The sequence below is a fragment of the Aphelocoma coerulescens genome, chromosome 6, assembly GCF_041296385.1.
Source record: "Aphelocoma coerulescens isolate FSJ_1873_10779 chromosome 6, UR_Acoe_1.0, whole genome shotgun sequence".
NCBI lineage: Eukaryota > Metazoa > Chordata > Aves > Passeriformes > Corvidae > Aphelocoma > Aphelocoma coerulescens.
In genome coordinates, this window is record NC_091020.1 from 7,869,145 (window position 1) to 7,890,601 (window position 21,457).

General features: G+C 41.7%; 1 protein-coding gene across 5 annotated transcripts in view; it reads right to left on the reverse strand.

Annotated features, from left to right (window-relative positions):
* The window catches only part of PHYHIPL (phytanoyl-CoA 2-hydroxylase interacting protein like), a 128,726-nt gene that overhangs the window by 5,207 nt on the left and 102,062 nt on the right, over positions 1-21,457 (reverse strand). For all 5 annotated transcript variants that reach the window (XM_069019112.1, XM_069019113.1, XM_069019111.1 and 2 more), the window contains 2 exons: positions 5,766-5,962; positions 708-882 (listed from right to left, as the gene is read on the reverse strand). In XM_069019112.1, coding sequence (XP_068875213.1) covers positions 708-882; positions 5,766-5,930 — 340 coding nt within the window. In that variant the 5' untranslated portion in view covers positions 5,931-5,962. The remainder of the gene's footprint in view (positions 1-707; positions 883-5,765; positions 5,963-21,457) is intronic.

The following is a 21,457-nucleotide window of genomic DNA, read 5'->3' on the forward strand; positions in this document are numbered from 1 at the left end:
AGGAATTCCTATGTTAGAGCTGGTTTCCCTATATTTGGGACTGCAGCAGAGCTCAGGACTGCCCTCTCTGGCTCCTATCAGTTGCTATCCTAACTGTTTGCTACAACATACCTCGTTGTGAGCCAACAACCAATGACAGAATGAACGAAGATTGCTCAGGAACCAGCTTAAATGGCTTCCCAACCAACACGGGATTCATACTGAGCTTGCCTCAGTCTTCAGCTTTCACACAGGCATGCACAGTGGCAGCAGATCATGAACATCCAAAGGAAGCCTTATAAATCAAAGACAGGCCAAAGTGACCCTTGGGACGGGGTGTGGATGGTGCTGAGGCTTTGCAGCATGCAGAGAAGACAGAGCAGCAGAATGTCTTAAGCTGTCAGGGAGCTGCTGTTCTACCTTTTCCCCACAGGTGCTGGTAGCCAGCAACAGGCACACAAGTGGCCCTTTCCTAGCCTGGGACAAGCCGTGGTGCCAGACACAGCACTTTAGGACAGCCAAGTTTTGCACAAGAAAAGGGCAGTCCAGCTGCCTCTGCTTGATGTGCAAACCTTGGCACATACAAAGCCTAAAGTTCGAATTCCAGTCTCCAGGGGTGACTATTAAAGGCTACCAGCACAGTCAGCACTGGCAGGTGACCAGCCCAGCCTGGCAGCAGAGGCAGCATTAATTGACTCCAGCCTGTGGAGATCCCTCAGCAGTGTTACCTGCGGTGCAGAACTCGATGATTTCACTCCACTCCGAAACGACGTAGTCGCCATCGACCTGCTTGGAGGCCGTCTGCACGGCTACCGTGTACTCTGTCCTGGGGCTCAGGAACCAGTGCCCGCGCACGGTCATGGGCAGAGGAACGGCTTTGGCCACCAGCTTAGTGGGTACATCCTGACACAAACGGAAGGACAGAACGACACACGAGTCAGCAGTGCAACCAAACCAATCTGCCACCCCTTCCTCCACTGTTTTTGGAATGTAGTCTCCAGCCCCAGGCTCTTCTCTGCAAACCCAAGTTACTTCCCACAGTTTATTGGTGCAGCAAAGTGAGCAGTGGCAGAGGACAGTGGTGTAAGGCCTGTTCTAAGAGACATGGGGATACCTTGTATGTACAAATTAATGATTTGTTCAGTGACTGTAGCATAATACTATTATATATAGCCCTAATAAATAATTCAGACTAGGGCCTTTCGTGCTTAAGCATGCAAACAAAGAAAGACATGCTACAAAAAACAAAGGTATCTTAATTTAAGAGCTTCTTGTGCTCTCATTGTTTTCTTTCAGCCAACATAAACAAAATTCCTCCTGCTGTCAGTCCATCTACACTGCTGCTGCTATCTTCCAAACTAAATATCAACAGAGAAAATTAAAGACATTGCAGAGTAACTACAGCTGGGTTACATCTATCAAAATCCCTTTCTGTACAGGAATAGCCAGAAGAAGCCAAACAGCTCGTGCCTATCCCTGAACCTCTTGCTTTCTCCCCCACTGCCCTTTCAGATCCTCTGTTTTGCTCTTCCAGTATATCATAGCCCCAGGATGCAACATAGAAAAATAGCTGCTTGTTGGAATTGAAATAGTTGATTTCTACAGTACCAAAGACTTTGGTACAGACCACCAAGGGACAGAAAAAATTGAAGAACTGGACAGTCTATGCTAAAACTGTGGGTGAAAGGACTCAGGATGGACTTGAATGATTCTCTGTAGTGTACCTGAGGAGCTGAGATAGAATGAGAGATATTTATTATTGAATATTCACCGGTAATAACAGAACAGTAAGATGGCTGCCATGTGAAAAGTGGGCACTTAAAATGACATCCATAACTGCCCACCTATAAATACTAGTCCATGATCATCTACCTATGAATACAAGCATAGTAGTCCTTTAAGGAAAAAAGGAATAGAAGAGAGATATTTTCTGGTCGTGATCTCTAAGGAAGGTCTGAAGGATTTTTTTTCCTTGTCTTCTATTATGGAAAACGATCTTTCTCCTTTTGTTTACCTATCAACAAAAAATATTCTTCAGTTTCTGTATTAAGAAACTGTAAAATTAGCAGCTTGGGATATTACAAGAACTGATGTAATTGAGTGATAATCAAGGGTAAAATTTTGTTGTCATGATTTCTCTTTTGCCAATTCTCATTTAAATCAGATAATAGTAGAAAACTTTATCTGAAAAGGAGACGGTTGTGCATGCTACAATGAATAACATGTAGAGAAAAATTACAAAGAAAAGAAAGGAAACAAATGACATTTAAAGCTACCACCCTGAAAGGCTTCCCACTGGACTGAGTCTGCTACTGCTAACGCAGTCAGCAGGTGCTACAGTTAACATCATTGGTCTTCCTGTCACCTCTTCTTTGGTTATGGTAAAAACAGCTTCCACCTGGGTCAGATCTCTGTGCTCACACCCCAGTGGTGGCTTTTCCCCCATTAATTTTGTCAGTTTTCATGTAACATTAAAAGCCTTGTTGCCCCCAGGTGTCAAAAGCCTTACCTTCCAGCTGTGCATCAGGAACCTCTTTTAACTGTATCAAAAAAAAGGGGATGTCTACCAAAAAGAAAAGAAAGAAAGAAGCGGGCAGACCACCACATTAAACTGAGGGATTTATGTCTTGCACAGCTGGAGAGGAGGGGCAGGTGTGCTGCTTCTCATAGCTCTAATTTTCTGGTTTTTTTCTAAGCAAACACCTTTTTTTTTTTAAAGGCCACTATACAGAGAAAATGTTCAAATGTTCACATTGAGATCCCTCTGGGAATTCTCCACTTCTCCCTTTCACATCTTTTCTGCTCAGCTCTCATTCCTGGCTGATCCACCAAAGAAGTGCAAAGTAGGTACTATGCCAGCTCAAGGAGAGCCAGGATTCTGGAGTGGCAGATGGCTGCTCCACTAGCAGCACCCACCAGACAGCTCTAAAGGTACCTAGCTGGCAATAATTTCTAAGAACAGCCTGCAAACTTTGAATAACTAAGCATCAAGGTGTATGAGCCACCCTACTCTCCTTTTTGGGAAAAGGGGCACCTTTCAGTCTTCAACTTTTTCCCATTTCATGTTACCCTCCTCTTTGCCAGGTCTGCTCATAGAACACATTTTGTGAACTCAGCACACCCAATTTCTAGTCCTAGTTTTGCTAAATATTTGAGCATTTTTCTTATTACATGGGAGTAGTCATATTTCCATATTTTAAAAAAGACAGGAGTTATACAAAATGAATTGAAAAGAAGATAAAATCTTATTACAGTTCTAGACTGTGCACACCACTACCAATACAAACCTTCTCCTTCACAGAGATGATGACAATAGGCATAAATAATAAGACTTTATGCTCCCTAAGTATGCTGAATATACTTTATATATTTACCAACAGAAATAGTATTGAAAGGAGGAATCACTCACAGATGCTCTCCCAGGTACACAAGAAAACAAACAAGTCCCTTTCCTGAGGAACAGCATGGATGTACCTATCACGTTAAGTCTATATCCCAAGTCACTTACAGCCATCTGAGCAAACTGATATTTAATGTTAATTCTGTATAAGTTAGAAAATGAGCTGGTCCTTTGGGTTATCACCTGTGAGAGAGATGGGCACTTATAGTGCTTTACCCTACCTGTAAGCTAAGTAAGGATGAATTCTCCTTGGACAGCCATCTTCAGGGTGCTGGATGACTCCTGGGAGTAAATCCCAATGCTCTTTTTTATATCTAGGCAGTAGGGCTCACTTCTTTTCTCTCTAAAAAGCTCTGCTAGGAGAAAGGGCACTACTGTCCCTCACCTTTATGCAAAAGCTTTGTTAGGAAGTCAACGGATGGGTGGGGACTGAAGTCAGTTCCCTGCTGCGAGGACTCAGCCCCGAGTGCTGCAGCTGCTGGGATATCAGCTCCTGCTGCTGAGCTTCAGCTGGGAAACTCCTATGGCCGACCTTAGAGGGAGGAAGGATGCTTGTCTCTAACCACACCTGGGCTATACATTTGGAATTTGAGCATTTCAATTATCAACAAAAGTTCGTTCTAGAAGGTGTGTTAAAAATTGCTTAGTACAAAAGATGCATGAAAGCAAACACTCAAGTGCTGTGGCACAGAGTTGGAGTATTCAGTCTGTGCTTCACTACTGACCACCCTCTCTGCTCTCTGGATCTCTGTCATTCAGGCTTGGGAATAAAACCACCAACAAATCACACAAAAAAAAATCTTACCAATGCACTAACAAAATTAGTAGCAAGCAATTTTTAGATAATTCTGACAATGCATCCAACTTATTAATAATTTTAATTGATAGATTTTCATCTCCTGTTCTTACAAAACCAATGACCTCTGTCCTTTGACTAAACATCACTGCACAGTAAAAAGCTAGGGAATTGCTGAGAAACACAAAATAAATCTAATAGCTTATCTTGATTATACTACAAATACAGTTTTCCCCACCCTCTCCATTTCAAGTCTAGTCTCATCACTGTGATAAAGATTTTGAAGTGTATGTGGTGTTTGCTCTACTTGGATGGCTCTAGTTTTCACAAAAATATATGTTCCAATTTTACACCAGTTTGCACATGAATGAAAAAACATGTAGAATAATACAATGAATGAAATTAAAGAGAATCCATTGCAGGAAGCATTTACATTAGAAGGTATATTTCTTCCTGCAGTGTAAAATGGGAATTTCAATTCAAAGGCTGTCAGTCCAAAATTAGTAAGAGTAAGGAAAAAGCAAATGTACCCTACTCAATTTGCTATTACAATTAAAAATGGGGCATAATACATGCCTATTAGAACATTAGGTTTAGTAGTGCTTCACACACTGGCTCCTAGCAACTGCAACACCCTGGCCAAACGTGCAAAATTCTCAATTTCAAGCAATAGTAAGTGATTTTTCGTTACTCTTAATGCATATATTACCTACAAAAAAAAAGAAAAAAAGTCAAATAAGAAAATTATACACCTGCTATTAACAGAAATCTCTTGAAAAATACTCTCACAATAAAAACCCTCAGAGAAATAGGTGGGGGTATTTTCTGTTTATCCCACAGGCTTAGAAACCAATAGTTATTTAGGTGCTGATAAAATTACAGCCCTTGTATTTGTTTGGATGGCTGTTTGTACCTCGGCAAACCTTATCTTTTAGATAATACCAACATTATTTTTAAGTTTGCAGAATGTTCTATCACATTCCATGTTTCTCTAGACATCTCAGTATTTCAACTGTTCTGAGGTCAAAGCAAATTTTGTTGGATTTGGTAAGTACAGATTCTGCAATGCCTTCAATATGTTCCTGCACCAGAGGCTTGAGGAAAGAGGCCAGATGAATATTCAGGTCACAGTGCTGAATGCTGCAAACTAGAATTGCTGGAAGCCTTCCTGAAGTGCATTAGAATTTGTGGCTCTTCTGTTGAAATGGCATGTGTTGCTCTCAGGAGTCTGTCACTGAACAAGGACAGGCAGAGAATACATACATTTTATAAATAATGATGAAAAACTAGTCAGGAATAAAAGTGACTGTCTTGCACTACATTGTCCAGGTTCCAAAGGTGCTTTGAAACAAAACAGAAAAGGTAATGTGCAGTTCTCTGCAAAACAAATGTATTTGTGTGTACATGCACATAGGCTGGAGACAGAAGGTACTTTGAGTAAACCAAAATTCCATCAGATTAATCAAAACCCACCTTTGCTGGGTGTCCAATTCCTGTTTTACATGGCTTGGCTTTGAAAGGTTAATAAAACATGGAGATTCCTCTGTTTAAAATCAAGTATTCATGCCCTGATTTGTTAATGAAAATTACCTTGTGTTTGAATTTGTTGGAATTCTTGTTTTCTTTCTTGTTGAGGTCGATGAAGTAATGAGTAATGCGATCCTTGGATTTAGAATCCATGTCCCAAGAAATCTTGAAGGAATCACACGTGATGTTACTTATTTTGATGTTGTGTGGGACTGGAAGCTCCTCCATCTCTGCAATCCCACTATCTTGTGATTTATTCCCTGCACAGAAAATAAGCACAGTTCATTCAGTCAAGGACCCATTTGAGCACGTTTTGTGTGCTCCAGTACAAGCACATCCCTGAACAGCCTTTCTCAAAGGCTCACAGGGAGTACTCTGGAGCCAGTGAGGTACAATTAGGCAAGTCTGGATGTCAGTGATGGAAAGCATTGGAAAGGGATGAAATTTCTCAGGTGAATAAGCACTAATAACATGTAAGCAGGGTGCACAGAGTGGCTGGTATCACCACCTGTGTGTGTTTGCAGGCTGACAGTACAAACCAGCTGATAGCTGAAGCTATCAAGTGCTCCAAGGTTCAGTTAAGAAGCCAGCAATGTCCACAGTTAACATCATGGCCCTATCCATATCTGTCAGCGAAATGAACACAAGCAGAAAAAATATTCATCCTTAAACCATTTTTCAAGCACAAAGCACAGCCAATCTCTGCAAGGTTTATAGATGGTGGATGCATATGCACATATGTATACACATATTTAAAACAGCAACTCCTTTGAAATGAAACAATTAACATTTTGATGAGCCACAGCAAAAGGTACACACAAGCAAACTTCATTTTCTGTTCTTTATTCTTCCCGTTTTCCCAGCTGAGACCCTGCAGTTTTCTTGGGAAGTTCTTTTTTAATGTCTCTAAGTACATAATGGAGATGAACAAATGACCATTGACACCAGAAAGAATCACTGATTTTAAATTTAGGTCTCCCCTTAGTTCCCAAGGCAACTTTATAGCTCAGCATACTGTGAACATTAGAACTCAGAAACGTTAGGTGTTCTTGCACTTACATAAGACCCAAGCCATAAGTGAACAAATAGAAAAAAACCCAGAAGGCTGAGAAAAAATACTGGGTAAAAAAGAAAAAATGTCAATGATGTAAGAGAAAAAGTGAAGAAACAGAAGAGAAAAAAAATGAATACTGAACATAGATAAGGACAGATAGAAACAAAGGAGAAAAAAAAAAGTTAATGTCTGTGTGAGAAAGAGAGGAAAGCTCCCAAATTCTGGCCAGATGAGGAAGAGGGGAAACTCATGCAGGGATGTGAGGCAATGCATTGTCAGAATTATTCATAGTCACACCTAATTATAGAAAAATATAGTATTTATACTTTCATCGTAACTGGTAAAAAAATGATAAAAAACTAAACTCAGAGGTGTTTGGGCAGTAATAAAAGTAAAAAATTTACTTGGAAACATTAGGAACATTTCAGCCTCTCAACATACTCTGCCAAAGAATTATTCCAGCCCTTCAATGCAGGAATATTACGGTTGGCCTGATTGTTCAAAATTCTCCTCATAGACATGTGAAGTTCAATCACAGAGTCTGCAAAATTCATAGATCTCCAGCTAGTATTGTGAATAATGTATTTTTACTGATGACTTCAAGAACTAATAAAACTATTTTTTATTTTTGTTTTATTTTATGCATTTACATCCAAGAGGTTGTCTCTTCAAATATTCTATTGCTTTTTTTTTTTTTTTTTGTCTTTTTCACCTAATACCAAAATCAGTTAGTTCATGGTCTTGCTCAAAATGCCCCCCTATTTGTGCCATACACAATGACATTTTCAACAGCTGCACTGGCTGCAACAGACTCAGAAATACCAGTCATTACTGAAAGCTTTCTCTTCATATGAAAGATGTGGTAAGTGCTTTTCCCAACATGACATTTCAGAAAGCCAGCAGGGAGAAAATGGCACTGCTTTCTTTTGCAAGCAATTTGTATTTGAAAGATGACTGAAAGCTCTGCCAGGTACACTGAAAAGGCTTCCTGTGATCGGCTCTTCCAAGAGTGAGGCTCTGTGTTTAAGCAGAACATGGAGTGTTGCTGCTGAGGTTCTCAGAGCTGGAGAGCTGGACAGACTGAGACCCCAGCACACTGAACACTGTATAATGTCCTGAACATACATGCAGCCAGGAAACCCAAGCCATAAATCCACAATTCCTTAATGTGCAAATTATTTGCCTAAAATGAGCTTCTGTATTCCAAACCCAGCCAGGGTGGTTTAAGCCTCAGGACACGTGCAAAGCAGGAACGACCATTCACACAAAGTAACAGAGAGAAGAAAACATTTTGGAGAACACCAATGGCAAAGAGCAAAAGTACTTCTGGAAATAGGTATTGTTTTCTGTGCATTTCTTGGTATCAATATCTGGCACACATCTCCAGAAATCTGAACTCCCATTCCTTTCAATTTCCTTGTTTTTGAAGTGAATAAATAGCTTAAGTAAATGTCAAGCAGAAAATCTCTGGATAATTCTCAGGGTTAGGGTAGGGGTTAGGGTTAGGATTAGGATTGAGAGAGTCAAAAAGCCTACAGCTCCAGGAACACTGGGGCACGCCAAGGCCATCCTGGCAGGGTCCCAGCATTGCTGCTCCTACATCTTTCTGGTCTGGATCATCCATGGTGCTGGGGTTAGGGTTAGGGTAGGTGGTGGTTAGGGGTAATTGTTAGGTAGCGGTAGTTAGTGGTAGTGGCTATGGGTAGTGGCTGGATAGAAAATTAGGTGATACAACACGCATATTTTAGGGGAAGTACAAAGACAACAAAGAAAACTAAGCACACCTAACATGATAAGTGCCTGAAGAACCTCCACCTCTAACACGGGCTTTTTTCCCAGGACTGAAAGTTTGCTACAGAAGAGAAAGCCCAGATTCAGTGGTGATTGCTCTGTTCATCCAAACCATGTCTGTCTCTGCTCAAGCACCTCAAGGCAGCCTCTAGGTTGCTGCAATCTTTTTATGGGTGGATGAGACACCCAGAAGCCACTGAATTAATTGGGAAAGACAAAAGCACAGGGAAGCCCTGGTGATATCCCGCAACCAGCGACTGGGAGGAAAGTCAGGGTAACTGTGGTGATGCCACTTCTGTGTTGCCTCAATATTCCCCTCCACTGATGTAATTTCACTCATCTGGGCTGCTGTCACACAGAAGACAGTGCACCAGGTGCTGGGTGTACTGTCTCTGGGAAGACACACAAGGCATTAATCCCTGCAGTTACTTCTGTGAGGTGTCAGCTCCATGAAAACCTAGCAATGTGAGAAGGGAAATGTGACTCAGGTTCATGAGCCAGAAATAAGCAAGGCGAGACTGTACTCATTTAGTACAAAATTAAAAGCTAATGCTAGATTCTTAATATATTCTGTGAAGATACCTGACAATCAAAAGGTGTGTAGATGAGAATGAGAAGCAATTTCTGAGACCCTGAAATATAAGGTTTATATATATACAGATACCAACAGCACATGTAATAAATACACTAAAGGCCACACAATTTTATAAGACTAATCACTTTTTTAAAAAAAATCTCACCTTATTCAGATCTTAAAATGCATGCACTGGGGAAATCAGAATGTGGTTTTCTCAAGGTAACACTTTCAATACAATGAGAGATATTAGCTATGGTATTTTGAAGTAGAAATGTTTGATGAGACGGGATCAGCTTCTTAAGAGCACACAGATAGCATGACAAAAGAAATCCTCTTATTAGATGTGAATGTTAACATGAGAACAACTCATTTACAAACAGGAACTCCCATAACATGAACAGAGAAACCCTTACACCTTCTGAAATACAAAACTTTCTACCTTTTCTTGTCTTGATAATTCAGCTGATAGGTTATATATCAGATCTGTAAAATATTGTAATTACAGAAATCTGATATGGACTGACAATATTTAAGTGCTGTAATTGAGACTGAATTCTCCAATTTACTGAGAAGGTATTTAATTTCCTCAAAAATTCCATAGAAGGAAGAAAACTTCATTCTGTACAACCATCAAAAATGACAGGGAAGTGCCAGGAAATTACATATTTGCATACTTTAAATTTAACTAAGCGAAAATACAGCCTCACATTTTTCTCCTGAGCTCTGGAATTAATGGCTCCCTGTCCAACTGCTGGCTATATAGAATTGTTTTACAGAGGCAGGACAATATATCCTCACCAAGCAAATAATTAACCACAATACCAACAACTTCAATGTTCATGGCAACACCTTGTTCAAGAGAGACAGCAAAAGCACACAGAGGAAATACAAATGCAACGACATTCAAAAAAGTATTAAATCGCTGCTGTTATTTGTCAGGCTGTGTATGTGCACTTCTCTAGGACAGCTATTCTATTTCAAAGCTCAGTCGTTTATCTGTAACCACAGAAGTAATGTTTATGTTTTGTTTGTGCCTCTTTTCAGGTACCAAAAGAGGAGTGAAGAGTGTCAGACTCTTAAGTATCTCTCTCTCCTCTCCCCCAGAATCCTGGCAAACTACCTCCCAACAGAGATTTTATATTTATATAAGCATATTTAGGAATATTTTCTAAGTAAGTAACCTTGTAAAACCAATTCCTAAATTAGATAAAGAGAGAATGCCTGACCCTAGAAATCCTGTTAGAGGGATAAATCCCTCTAAACCTTCTCCTCATTTCCTCCCCACTGTCTGATACTACTGTTGTGTATTTTCTAGTAAGAAATGTGCACTGTGTTCAAAATTTGTAAAAATAGTTTCAAAAACAAAGCATTACTTAACTATAACATGAATATCTGTATTTACTGAGTGCTTTTGAAATGTTCATATACATTCACTTATCAGTTGGTTTTAACAGCTTAATTTAGCTGTTTCCTGCTACTCTAGGACATTGACTTCAGCAGGAATATTCCACATGCAAACCAAGAGAACACAACTGGATTCTGTGAGTAGAAATGTGCCTTCAGTACAGGCATCTTCTTCAGCTGAGAATGCCCCCAAAGTGTGCCCACAGAAACAAAGCACTGAGCAATCTCTGGATTGCCTGGTTTCTGTGCTGAAAAATTTGTCTCAGCCCCTTACAAAGAGCTCGATTCCTCCTCCTTCTCACATGGAGGATGAACGGACTCTACAAGTGGTGCCGTGATTCCGATCAGGAGCAGCCCAATCTCTCACTCCTGCCGTGACAGCGAGAGATGTGCGGGCTCCCAGTCGCCAGCGAGCAGGTCCCGCTCTCTCGCAGCCTGGTTCCTCTGTGCCAGCCTGAAGCCTGGCTCTGCAGGCAGCCCCGTGTGTCCCGGCAGCCCCTCCGTGTCCCGGCAGCCCCCCGTGTGTCCCGGCAGCCCCCCGTGTGTCCCGACAGCCCCGTGTGTCCCGGCAGCCCCCGGTGTCCCGACAGCCCCGTGTGTCCCGGCAGCCCCCCCGTTGTCCCGGCTGCCCCCCCGTGTCCCGGCAGCCCCGTGTGTCCCGGCAGCCCCCCGTGTCCTGACAGCCCCGTGTGTCCCGACAGCCCCGTGTGTCCCGGCAGCCCCGTGTGTCCCGGCAGCCCCCCCGTGTCCCGGCAGCCCCCGGTGTCCCGACAGCCCCGTGTGTCCCGGCAGCCCCCCCGTTGTCCCGGCTGCCCCCCCGTGTCCCGGCAGCCCCGTGTGTCCCGGCAGCCCCCCGTGTCCTGACAGCCCCGTGTGTCCCGACAGCCCCTCGTTGTCCCGGCAGCCCCCCGTGTGTCCCGACAGCCGCCCGTGTCCCGGCAGCCCCGTATGTCCCGGCAGCCCCCCGTTGTCCCGGCAGCCCCCCGTTGTCCCGGCAGCCCCCCGTGTCCCGGCAGCCCCGTATGTCCCGGCAGCCCCCCGTTGTCCCGGCAGCCCCCCGTGTCCCGGCAGCCCCCCGTGTCCCGACAGCCCCCCGTGTCCCGGCAGCCCCGTGTGTCCCGACAGCCCCCCGTGTCCCGGCAGCCCCGTGTGTCCCGGCAGCCCCCCTGTGTCCCGGCAGCCCCCCGTGTCCCGGCAGCCCCGTGTGTCCCGGCAGCCCCCCCGTGTCCCGGCAGCCCCCCCGTGTCCCGACAGCCCCCCGTTGTCCCGGCAGCCCCCCCGTGTCCCGGCAGCCCCCCCGTGTCCCGGCAGCCCCCCGTGTCCCGGCAGCCCCGTATGTCCCGGCAGCCCCCCGTTGTCCCGGCAGCCCCCCGTGTCCCGGCAGCCCCGTGTGTCCCGGCAGCCCCCCGTGTCCCGACAGCCGCCCGTGTCCCGGCAGCCCCGTGTGTCCCGGCAGCCCCCCGTGTCCCGACAGCCGCCCGTGTCCCGGCAGCCCCGTGTGTCCCGGCCGGAGGTGCAGCACAGCGGTCAGGGGACTGTGCGTGTCCGCAGGAAACCACTGGGCACGGGCTGCGAGCCGGGCCATGAGCTCCGACACCGACCCGGCCGAGTGCTCACGTGCCCTTGAACAAAAGCAGGGCTTCGCTTCCTCAAATGTATGTTTTCCGCCAACACCAGTGCGGCAAACCTGCCAGCTAGCAGCGGCAAACAGAGGTACCATGGTATAGTTTGGAACATGGTTGTGCTGTCAGAACTGAAGGGCTTTGGCTCACAGCTCAGTCATTCCCTCAGCGGGCACCGAACGCAACATTATGTTCAATAGGAAATTAAGTGTATCTTTACAGAGAAGGTTACTATACTTAGTAAGCAGAAATTAAATAGCCCCATTATAACATTTATGTGGAATATAAATTTTGGCATAGATACTAAATTCTTAACAGTAGATTTGTGGGGCCATATGTATTCCTCCTAAGTTAATAATAAAACCCAAATCTATCCTAAACATGACGGCAGAAACAGTAACAAGAAAAAATCTGACAATATTTACTCCTGCAATAAGACCATAGATATCTGGAATGACACCTGGAATAAATTTGATACAAAATATGCATCTGCTAATCCCAAAGCAAAGGCTACTGCCCAAAATATTTGATGCCTATGACTTGCAATGATGTTCAGGTACAATTTTCATATGATGTATATGAAATATATATATATACATATATAATATATATATGAATTTTCCAGACCACTGTGGAAACCACCAATACTTTTGCTATGCTAAGAAAGACAAAAACACTATCAAACCCCCTCACCCTTGGGCAGTGAGTCTCCTCAGGCTCACTTTGCATCCTGTGAAGAAAGGCAGTTTCCTAGATGGGATAATCTGAGTACCTACAGGTAGCTCTCACATTCAGCTTTGCCCTGAAGGAATCTAATTCTCTCCAGAGACTAGAGAGGGAGGTCACAGAAGTTAAGAGCTAGCTGAAGTTACCCTTTACAATTATTTCCTAAATTACATTTGTCAATTCTATTGATTCTCATGACGCAACAGCAATTTGTAAGATTTCTGCCAGAGAAAAAAGAAAAAGAACACGGGGATAAAAGGTATGTTTTACACTGTAGCCAGTTTCTGAACTCTTTAGCAAAGAAATCTACATGTCACTGACTCAGAAATATCCTTTGGACTCAAAAAGGGATAAACTTTCCAAGAATAATTTCTCTGAATTTTTGTGTCAAATACATCAGAGTTCAACACTTATCCCCACGATATCTTTTCTGAAAGCACTGATAGGATCAAACATCTCAGGACCATTTAAGCTTGAATGTGGATGAATTTATAGCTTGCTAACTGCAATCATAGATAAATTATTTAATAACTGTAATTTAATTAATTTTAAATAAAAATAAATAATGCATTTAATTGCATCATTAAACTAATTCCTCAGAATAATTGTTTCCTCTCTTGCTATTACCATACAGAAAATTCAGATATATCACTGTACATTGTCCTCTGTTGTTATCAGCCAAATGGTCTAGATCAGTGCCAATTCTTCCTTTGATTTTTGACCTATCCTTACTTGAAGCAAAAATTTAGGCAACAATTAGTGATATCTCCAGGATGTGGAGAAAATGATGTGGAAAAGTCTTTATGAAATCAATGGAATTTAAGCTGAGTTACTCAAGAACTTCTGAAAATGTGATTGCAACTATGTTCGGAAGTTTCACAAACACAAAGCATAACACAAAACCTGACTGCAAATCAGATCAATGGCTAAATTGGCAAGGCTGACCTTATTCTTTCACTAAGATTTAATTCTTATTTGATATCCTGACATCTTGGGAGTATTTAATATTTATACTTTACTCATTCAAAACTAAACCACATTTTCAGAATGTCAATAGCAGCCAGAGCCCTAGACTGAGTACTGAAATGGAAAAAGATGCCAGTCCCTGTTGATACAATTAACTTTTTTACAGCTCCCCTTACGCCTTATAGATAATTTTTGGAAGAATATTTGTATGAAAACTGGATACATCTATTTTTCTATAAAGTACTTGGTGTCTCACAAGGCTGGGCTATTATTATAGAATTTTTCCTCTTTCCTTATTGCAATTTTATTACAAGTAAGTGGAGGAGTGTTAGTACAGTAATATGCTAAACCAAACACACAGGTTCACACAAAATCTAATTTTCACTGTGTTAAAAACATATGGAGAAAATATGAAAAAGGAAGTTTCTTATTTTCAGAGGAAAATATGCAACTGGAAGGTTGCAAATAATCATGTAGGTACATATTTCTTCACTAAGGACCAGGAAAACTGTAAGACTGAAAAACCACCGAGGCTAGAAGATTAAATTGACATCCATGCTGCCATGTCTACCATTCCCTGTACCAAAGATATGGAGATCCTTTGAGATCTACTGACCCTGCCATACTCTAAGAACTGACCAAATCCTTGTGGTAGAGAGCTGAGAAGTGCTGGGATCTACTTTTATGACCCATGAATAACAAAACCAAACAAACTGAATTGGCCAGATAAGCTGAGACTGAGTGCAAATGTCATCACCATCCATCAGCATCTCGCTCCTCATCCTGTCCACTGACTCCTGCATGCAAAATAACTTATACCCACTTCCCTCTGAAGTTCTCAGACTGCTTATATTAAACACGGCTTTATTTTTTACTGTACCTTGTCATGTAAAGCTAAACAAGCTTCTCTGTGACCTTCTGTGAAATGAGAGTTGCAGTGTGTCAAAAATAGCTCCAGCTGCACTCCAGCTCCTACTGGCAAACCATTGGTTTTCATGGCTCTGCCATCAGAGCCAGGCAAGGGCAATTCTGTCTTCTGGAAATTGAACAGGACATTATAGCAGGCCACAAGCACTAAGCCACCCCAGCATTTACTCCTAATTAAATGCTCCCATTTTGTTCAGCACAGCGAGCTCGCCGTACATGGGTGGTAAGTGGCTCTTCTCAGCATGTGTTGGCTACAAGATACATTTGAAAAACAAATTTTAATTAAAATGTGCATTTCTCAGTTGCTGAAAGGGAAAGAAGGCAACAAGGGATGTAAAAAGCTCTAAACCACCATCTAGGTTAATTTAAATGCCATTTAAAAATGAAAATGAACTTTGCAGCCACTTACATATACCAGAATTTGAGTATAATGCATACCTAGAGTTATACAGAATTCCAGATTGGGAAAGCAAGTAAGTACGTCAGAAACACCACTATAAAATCTATCCCAGATCAATCTATCACATGTACTTCATTCATTTAGCAGAACTCTGTGTTATCAGGTCTCTATTATTATCTATCTATTGTGAAATTCTGACCATACTTCAGACTGCACTCAGGCCCATTTTGTGGTGTATTTTTGTAAGGATGCTATCTTGGTGCTGTTTTGCTGAAAACTGGGAGTAAAATTTTTCAGCAGACTCCCACCCTGTTGATTCCTAAAGGGGCAGATTTTGGAGCAGGAAGGGATATGACGCTGTCAATGGCATGAGGTTTGTCTCTTCTGGTGAATAAAATGTACAGCTGCGTCCGAGACTGTGGAACTGCCTATGTCTCCAGGACAAAGGAAAACAGATCTCATAGATGAAGGCACTGACTGTATGACCCCAGACAAGTTGCTTGGGGCCAGATTCCGATCCAAGTTACACTGCTCTGGGTCACTGGCCTAATTGCTCCAGTGCTCTTCATCTAACACTGTAATTGAGGCAAAGCATTGCCCTTAGTTTTCCACTGCTTTTAATATTAACTGTGTATTAGAGAAGTGAGTGGCCTTTCATGATTTGTGTTTCCACATGTCACTAAACAAAAGAGAGAGATAAACAAACACTTCCATTTTAGTTTATTACTGTGAACCTCATTCATTATGGTTTACCTCATTCTTTGGCTGGCAACAACTTGTGCCATTTATTGCAGCTGTGTCTTCATTTAAACCAAAATGTGTTCTCTACTTCAAGTTAAGTCATGTGAGTTCAAATCTAGTAAGATGACGCAGCCTTGTATTCACATGAGCTTTAATGTGACCTGCCAGCTTGCCTGAAAACTGCAAGTGCCTTGATCACACGAGGATTTTTTTCATTTAAAATCCACTTCTTTTCAGTGAAGGGAAGCCCAGACAGAAAGGCAAAACTCGTCACTTGAAGGGCAGCAGAGAGAACTCAAGGCTGGGGAACACAGTTTTACTAAGCATTTTCCTTGAGAAAGTAGGGTGCTCAGCATGAGTGGGCTTTTGTAACTCTCTGGACACCCTGGCAGTCTGCAGCATGAATGAGCATTTCTTTACTTCAGCACACTGGCAATTGCTGTGTGCTTTTCACACACATCTCTTGTAAGGAATGGGATTTGGCTCTGGTTTACACCAGTTTGTTCTTTTTAGCTGTGATTTAAAATGTATTACATATTCACAAGAGTTCAGGAAATTCTACTTTGTAACTTGTACTGGATTTTTTTTACATTTAAATTGTATGCATGTTTGAGAATTGTATGCTGGTTTCAGACTTTCTCTCAGGCCCTGACAAATAAAGGATATAGGGGTTTTGAGAGTCCTTTTTTTTTTTGGCAGGAGTTGTTCTATTTAGTTTCATTTTTAGCTGGTTTACTAGGGCAACCAAACATTGTCAAGGCCTTGTAGATCTGCCACTGGTTGACTGTTCTTGACTTTTGAACCTCTGACAAGAGCAGAGAGCTTACAGATAACTTAGGTTGCTGCTGGTTTCTTTAAGGCTGGCAAGCATGCAGAAATCAGAGGATCCTGCTAAACACTCCCTGTCGAGAGGAAGGCTACAATGAGTTCAAGCTTTTCACCGTTACTAGAATATAAAGATAACACAGTTGTTAATATTGTAGTCAAAAGAAATCTTTCAGTAAAGTCTTCACCACATTGGAATTCACCCCTCACTCAGACACGGTATAGCATACTGACTGCATATTTATTAAATGTCTCAGCTGTAGCTCATCAGCTTCCTGTCCTGATGGCATTAGTGACAGAACTCTCCTGTAGGTTATCTAATGAAAATTGTCTAATGAAGAGGAGAAAACTCAAAGCAAGGTTTTGATGTAATTAAGTTAAAAGAAACCTATAACAATTTTAAAAACATCAGATTCAAATCCATGGTCCTTGATAATTCTCAAACTGCTTTTTAAAAAAAGCACAGCTCAGTTGGATACTTACAATAGTTTCCATTACAGATTTTTCTGTAGTCTTATTATGCAAGCTATCAACAGCCATTGGATTGCAACAATGGCACCAATCATGATCATGGCAAGACAAAAATTGATTAGCTATAGAGGAATAGCTGCATAACCTTCTACAAATTCTCTATGCCAAACAAGTCCCCTTGGATATGGTACTTAAAAATAATTCATATTTTCCTTAGATTTTCATCTTTTGGATTTAGAGAATTTAAAAGCATCTCAAGGAATGCTTTCCAGTTCCCACTCCCTACTATATGAGCTAATCTATTAAGCATACTGAGATACACTGAAGGATTTAGTTTCCCTCTCTGGCTTCCATGTCCAGCACTGCACACTTGCACTAGGGCTGACAGCCCCACCAGGCAGCCCAAGGGGCTCCCTGGTGGTCTGCTCAAGGAAGGAACACAGAAACCAGCTGAGCATTACAGAATATACAAAAATAGAAAAAGGAGAATCACTATTTTATTTTTTCACATGGAGATCCTGGTTCTTCCCTGCACTTGTCCAGTTACGAGAAAGCACAGAGTACTCGATATGTTCCTACCACACAAGTCCTGCTGGGCCACCTGGCTACCTGATGTGTCACTAAACCTGAAATTAAACCCTTGTGCTCTAAAAAGGCTGCTCTACTCAGATCCCTGTACATCAAGTATGATTTAAGAACTCCATGCTACCTAAACAGTGACAAAGTGAAGTACGGAAGTGACACATTCTTTGTGTTGGGGTCCCAAAGCATGGCACAGAGCTGTTCACAGACAGAGGAAACCAAGAATTGTATCTGGAGTTTCAGGTGCCTCCCTCTAGGGGGGAAAGAAAGTACCCTCTACACCTGGGCAGAGCTGAGACAATCACAATAAATGGCATGAGAAGTCTTACTGCCCAAACCTGTCCTTTCATGAAGAGTAAGGTAGTAGCTGTGTCATCAGAGCACAGGTAACACTGCCTAAAATTCCAGTATGTTCCCCACAAGAGGGACATAACTTCCCTGTCATCTACTGGATTCAGACTGAGGGGATTTTCAGTTCCTGTGATTAGAGATATGTCTTGGAATTAACACTGGAAGCGTAAAGGCTAGAAATTCATCAGAAACATTAGCATTCTGAAAGTCACATGTTTACCACTGAACATTTATATTAAATTACCAGCATAAAGTTCAACACGAAACTGTAAGTACATAATATTTACTTTATGTCATCAGATGGAAGATGGACCTTAGTAGCATTAAAAAACACAAGCTGCTGCACACCCTGTTTTTAATTTTATCCCTTCCTTTATATAAACTCACATATAATTTCCCTTTACATAAGTTGCATTAAAAGGAACAACGACACAGCATGAGTCACTCCACAGATACTTGTACACTAGGACTTACAGCTGGCCAAGACTGAAAGAGCCTTTTAACATCTTTTTATCCTGCTCATTTTGAAGTCCAAATGTTTTCAACTATGAGTACACATAGAAGTGAACTGTAAAAAAATGCTCAGAATGATCTTTTTAAAATGTTATTTCTAGCCAAGAAATAAATACAGATTACAAATGCTGGTTAAATATATATAGAAATATATAAATCTGTCTTATAAAAAAAGACAGATTAAATCCAGACAAACTGCAACTTAGAAAAATTCCAAATGAGATGCCTATCTGTATGAAGTAAAATACAGTACACACACCAAAGACTAGGAAAATACAGTAGTAAGAGCTTAATCATGCCACATTATGAATGCAAATTGGTTTTTACATAAAGTCTTACTGAAGCCAACGGAACAGCTCAGGAAAGAAATTTATGGGATACTTCTGATTATTGCAAACCAAATAATTCTCCTAACAAGAAAATTCTAACAAGACTTTTCCTAACAAAGCCTAATACGGCAATTCCTTCAACTGTGCTTCTCCTAGAGCTGCCAGCTGGGTCTGACTTTCTCCAGTATTGCAGAAATAAACTCCAGACTCCACTCCACACTTGGAACTAAGAAAGTGCAACCCTGCTAATACTTTCTGTCACTCCACAGGAATGAAAGAGCAACACCAAACTAGTTTTAAGGCTTCCCTTTCTTGGCAGCAGCTAGGCCTGTCAAGGCTCAGAGAAACAGTTGTTAGGTTATGAAAACAGTACAGCTGATCATTGCTTTTGGAAACATCCATGCAAAACACCTTGTTCATTCAAGCAGAAATAAAACAAGAACACTCTGAGAACAATAAAATAAAATTGACTAATGATTCAACTACAAACACCACTGTGAAAACTGATTCAGTTACAAATGCTACAATGAATTCTAACCAAATCATCTGTGCTGAAGGAAAAAATTTCAAGGTCAAATAAAGAATGCTCCACTGTATAACAAACCCTAGTGAGGAAACCAGGCAAAGTGATCCTGGAGCAGAGCTTTCTTTAGCTCCAACTGCCTAAACACTATCTTTGTTCATAATTTTCTATAGCAGTGATATGTTTTATACACATATCCTGAATTGGCACTGTCGGTATTTAATTGGCAGTATTTCTCCAGATATGCTTAAAAGTTTTTGAAAGTAGTCTGCAAGGAAAATGCTTAAAAATTCTGTCAAAAGAGAACAGAAGACATAGGTTAAGACTGTGGGCTGTGTTCAGCCAGAATTAAATATAGTCTTCAGGTCACAAAAAGCACGAAAGGCCATGCATACTGGCAGAACAGAAGATGTACCTACTGTCCTGAGTGGTCTAAGAAAAACTCAGACTGGACAACTTTTAAAGATTACCTCCTCAGTTGGGGTGAAAGGTACTGCCACTACTTCAGCAGCACAAAGGGGACTGAAAAAGACCTTGTTCAGGAAAGGCAGGGTCTCCAAACCGGCTGTTTAGAAGCCATGAACAATAAAAGATGGAGGAAATTACAAGGAATGGGTAAAGGAGGAGATCTTTCTAGATTTTGGGAGGAAAATTGGAAAACTAATGAGGCAGAGAAGTCCCAGAATGAAAAACCAAGGTCGGGAATACAGGCTTCAGCAAGTCTTTGGAGACAACAGAACACAACAATGCCTGACTGGAACCCATTCAAAAATCAATGATGAAATACTAGAGAAATCTAAATAAGAATATGATAGAGCCTCTCCTCAACACACCTTACATGACAGAAGGGATACTCTGCCTGTTCTAGAAGCTATGGCTCTGGAACCAGGAACCTCACTGCAAAGCTGCTGTAGAGACTGAATTGGCCTTCTGGGTGTACTCTGACCTGGATCATACAGGCAGAACGGCAGGGTAAACTGTGAATTTGGAAACATGAGCTCAGAACACTTCTTACAAGAGGTGGAAGAGCCACCAGATTAGTAGGCTGAGAATAAAATTGCTAGTAAAATAGAAAAATCTAGTTTAAGATGAAAGATAAAAGACATGAATTAGTAATAGCTTAACTTTTCCTCAATAAAAACAGCTTTAGTCTTTGAGATTTACAGAAGATATATGAAATTTTAAGTGAGGGTGGACTTGGCTTCTCCTTCTAGGGGACTGCTTCTCAGAGGTTGGAGGGGTTAGAATTTCTCTTCCCTAAATGATTCCTCCTGCCATTGTACTCACTGAGAACTACTGATCTGCAGGGCTGAACAAGGGCTGGCAGAGGTGAGACTGACATATGGCAAAAGAGGTAAGGAGCTCAGGTGTCCACTGGGCTACCATAGAGCCTGTGGCTGGTTCCAGGCTTTGTGTCTTTTTGAATGATCTAAAGAGAGATCACATTTGTGCACTGCAGACAACATTAAACAGAAGGAGCTGCAAGCACAAATGGCTTAGAAGCATAGGCAGGAAGTGCTACAAGGGATTCTGTTGCAGAATAAATAAAAGAATGCACCTGGGAACTCTAATCTGAAACAAACACAAAGAAGAAGGGACATACACAGGAGACACTGATGATTAAAATGCTTTAAGTATAAAAATGACTAGAAATTAACTACAAAAGCTGTATTATATGTTTGAGTTTCAACCCTGCAATATCAGCACTGGGAAAGAACAGTGTTTCTTTTGGTGAATCTGGCATAATTACACATCAAGCATTTCAGTAGCTTTATAAGGGATCTCGTAGAGTTACAGTGAAGAATAATTGAATGAAAAGGGGCACAAATAGAATGGCAGGCAATATATAAATAGCTAATAATATATAACTCGGTCATTGCCAGACAAAATAGCTCATAATCAATTACACAGGTTTGAGTGTCATAAAGCTCTAAAAGAAGATGAGGAGAAAGA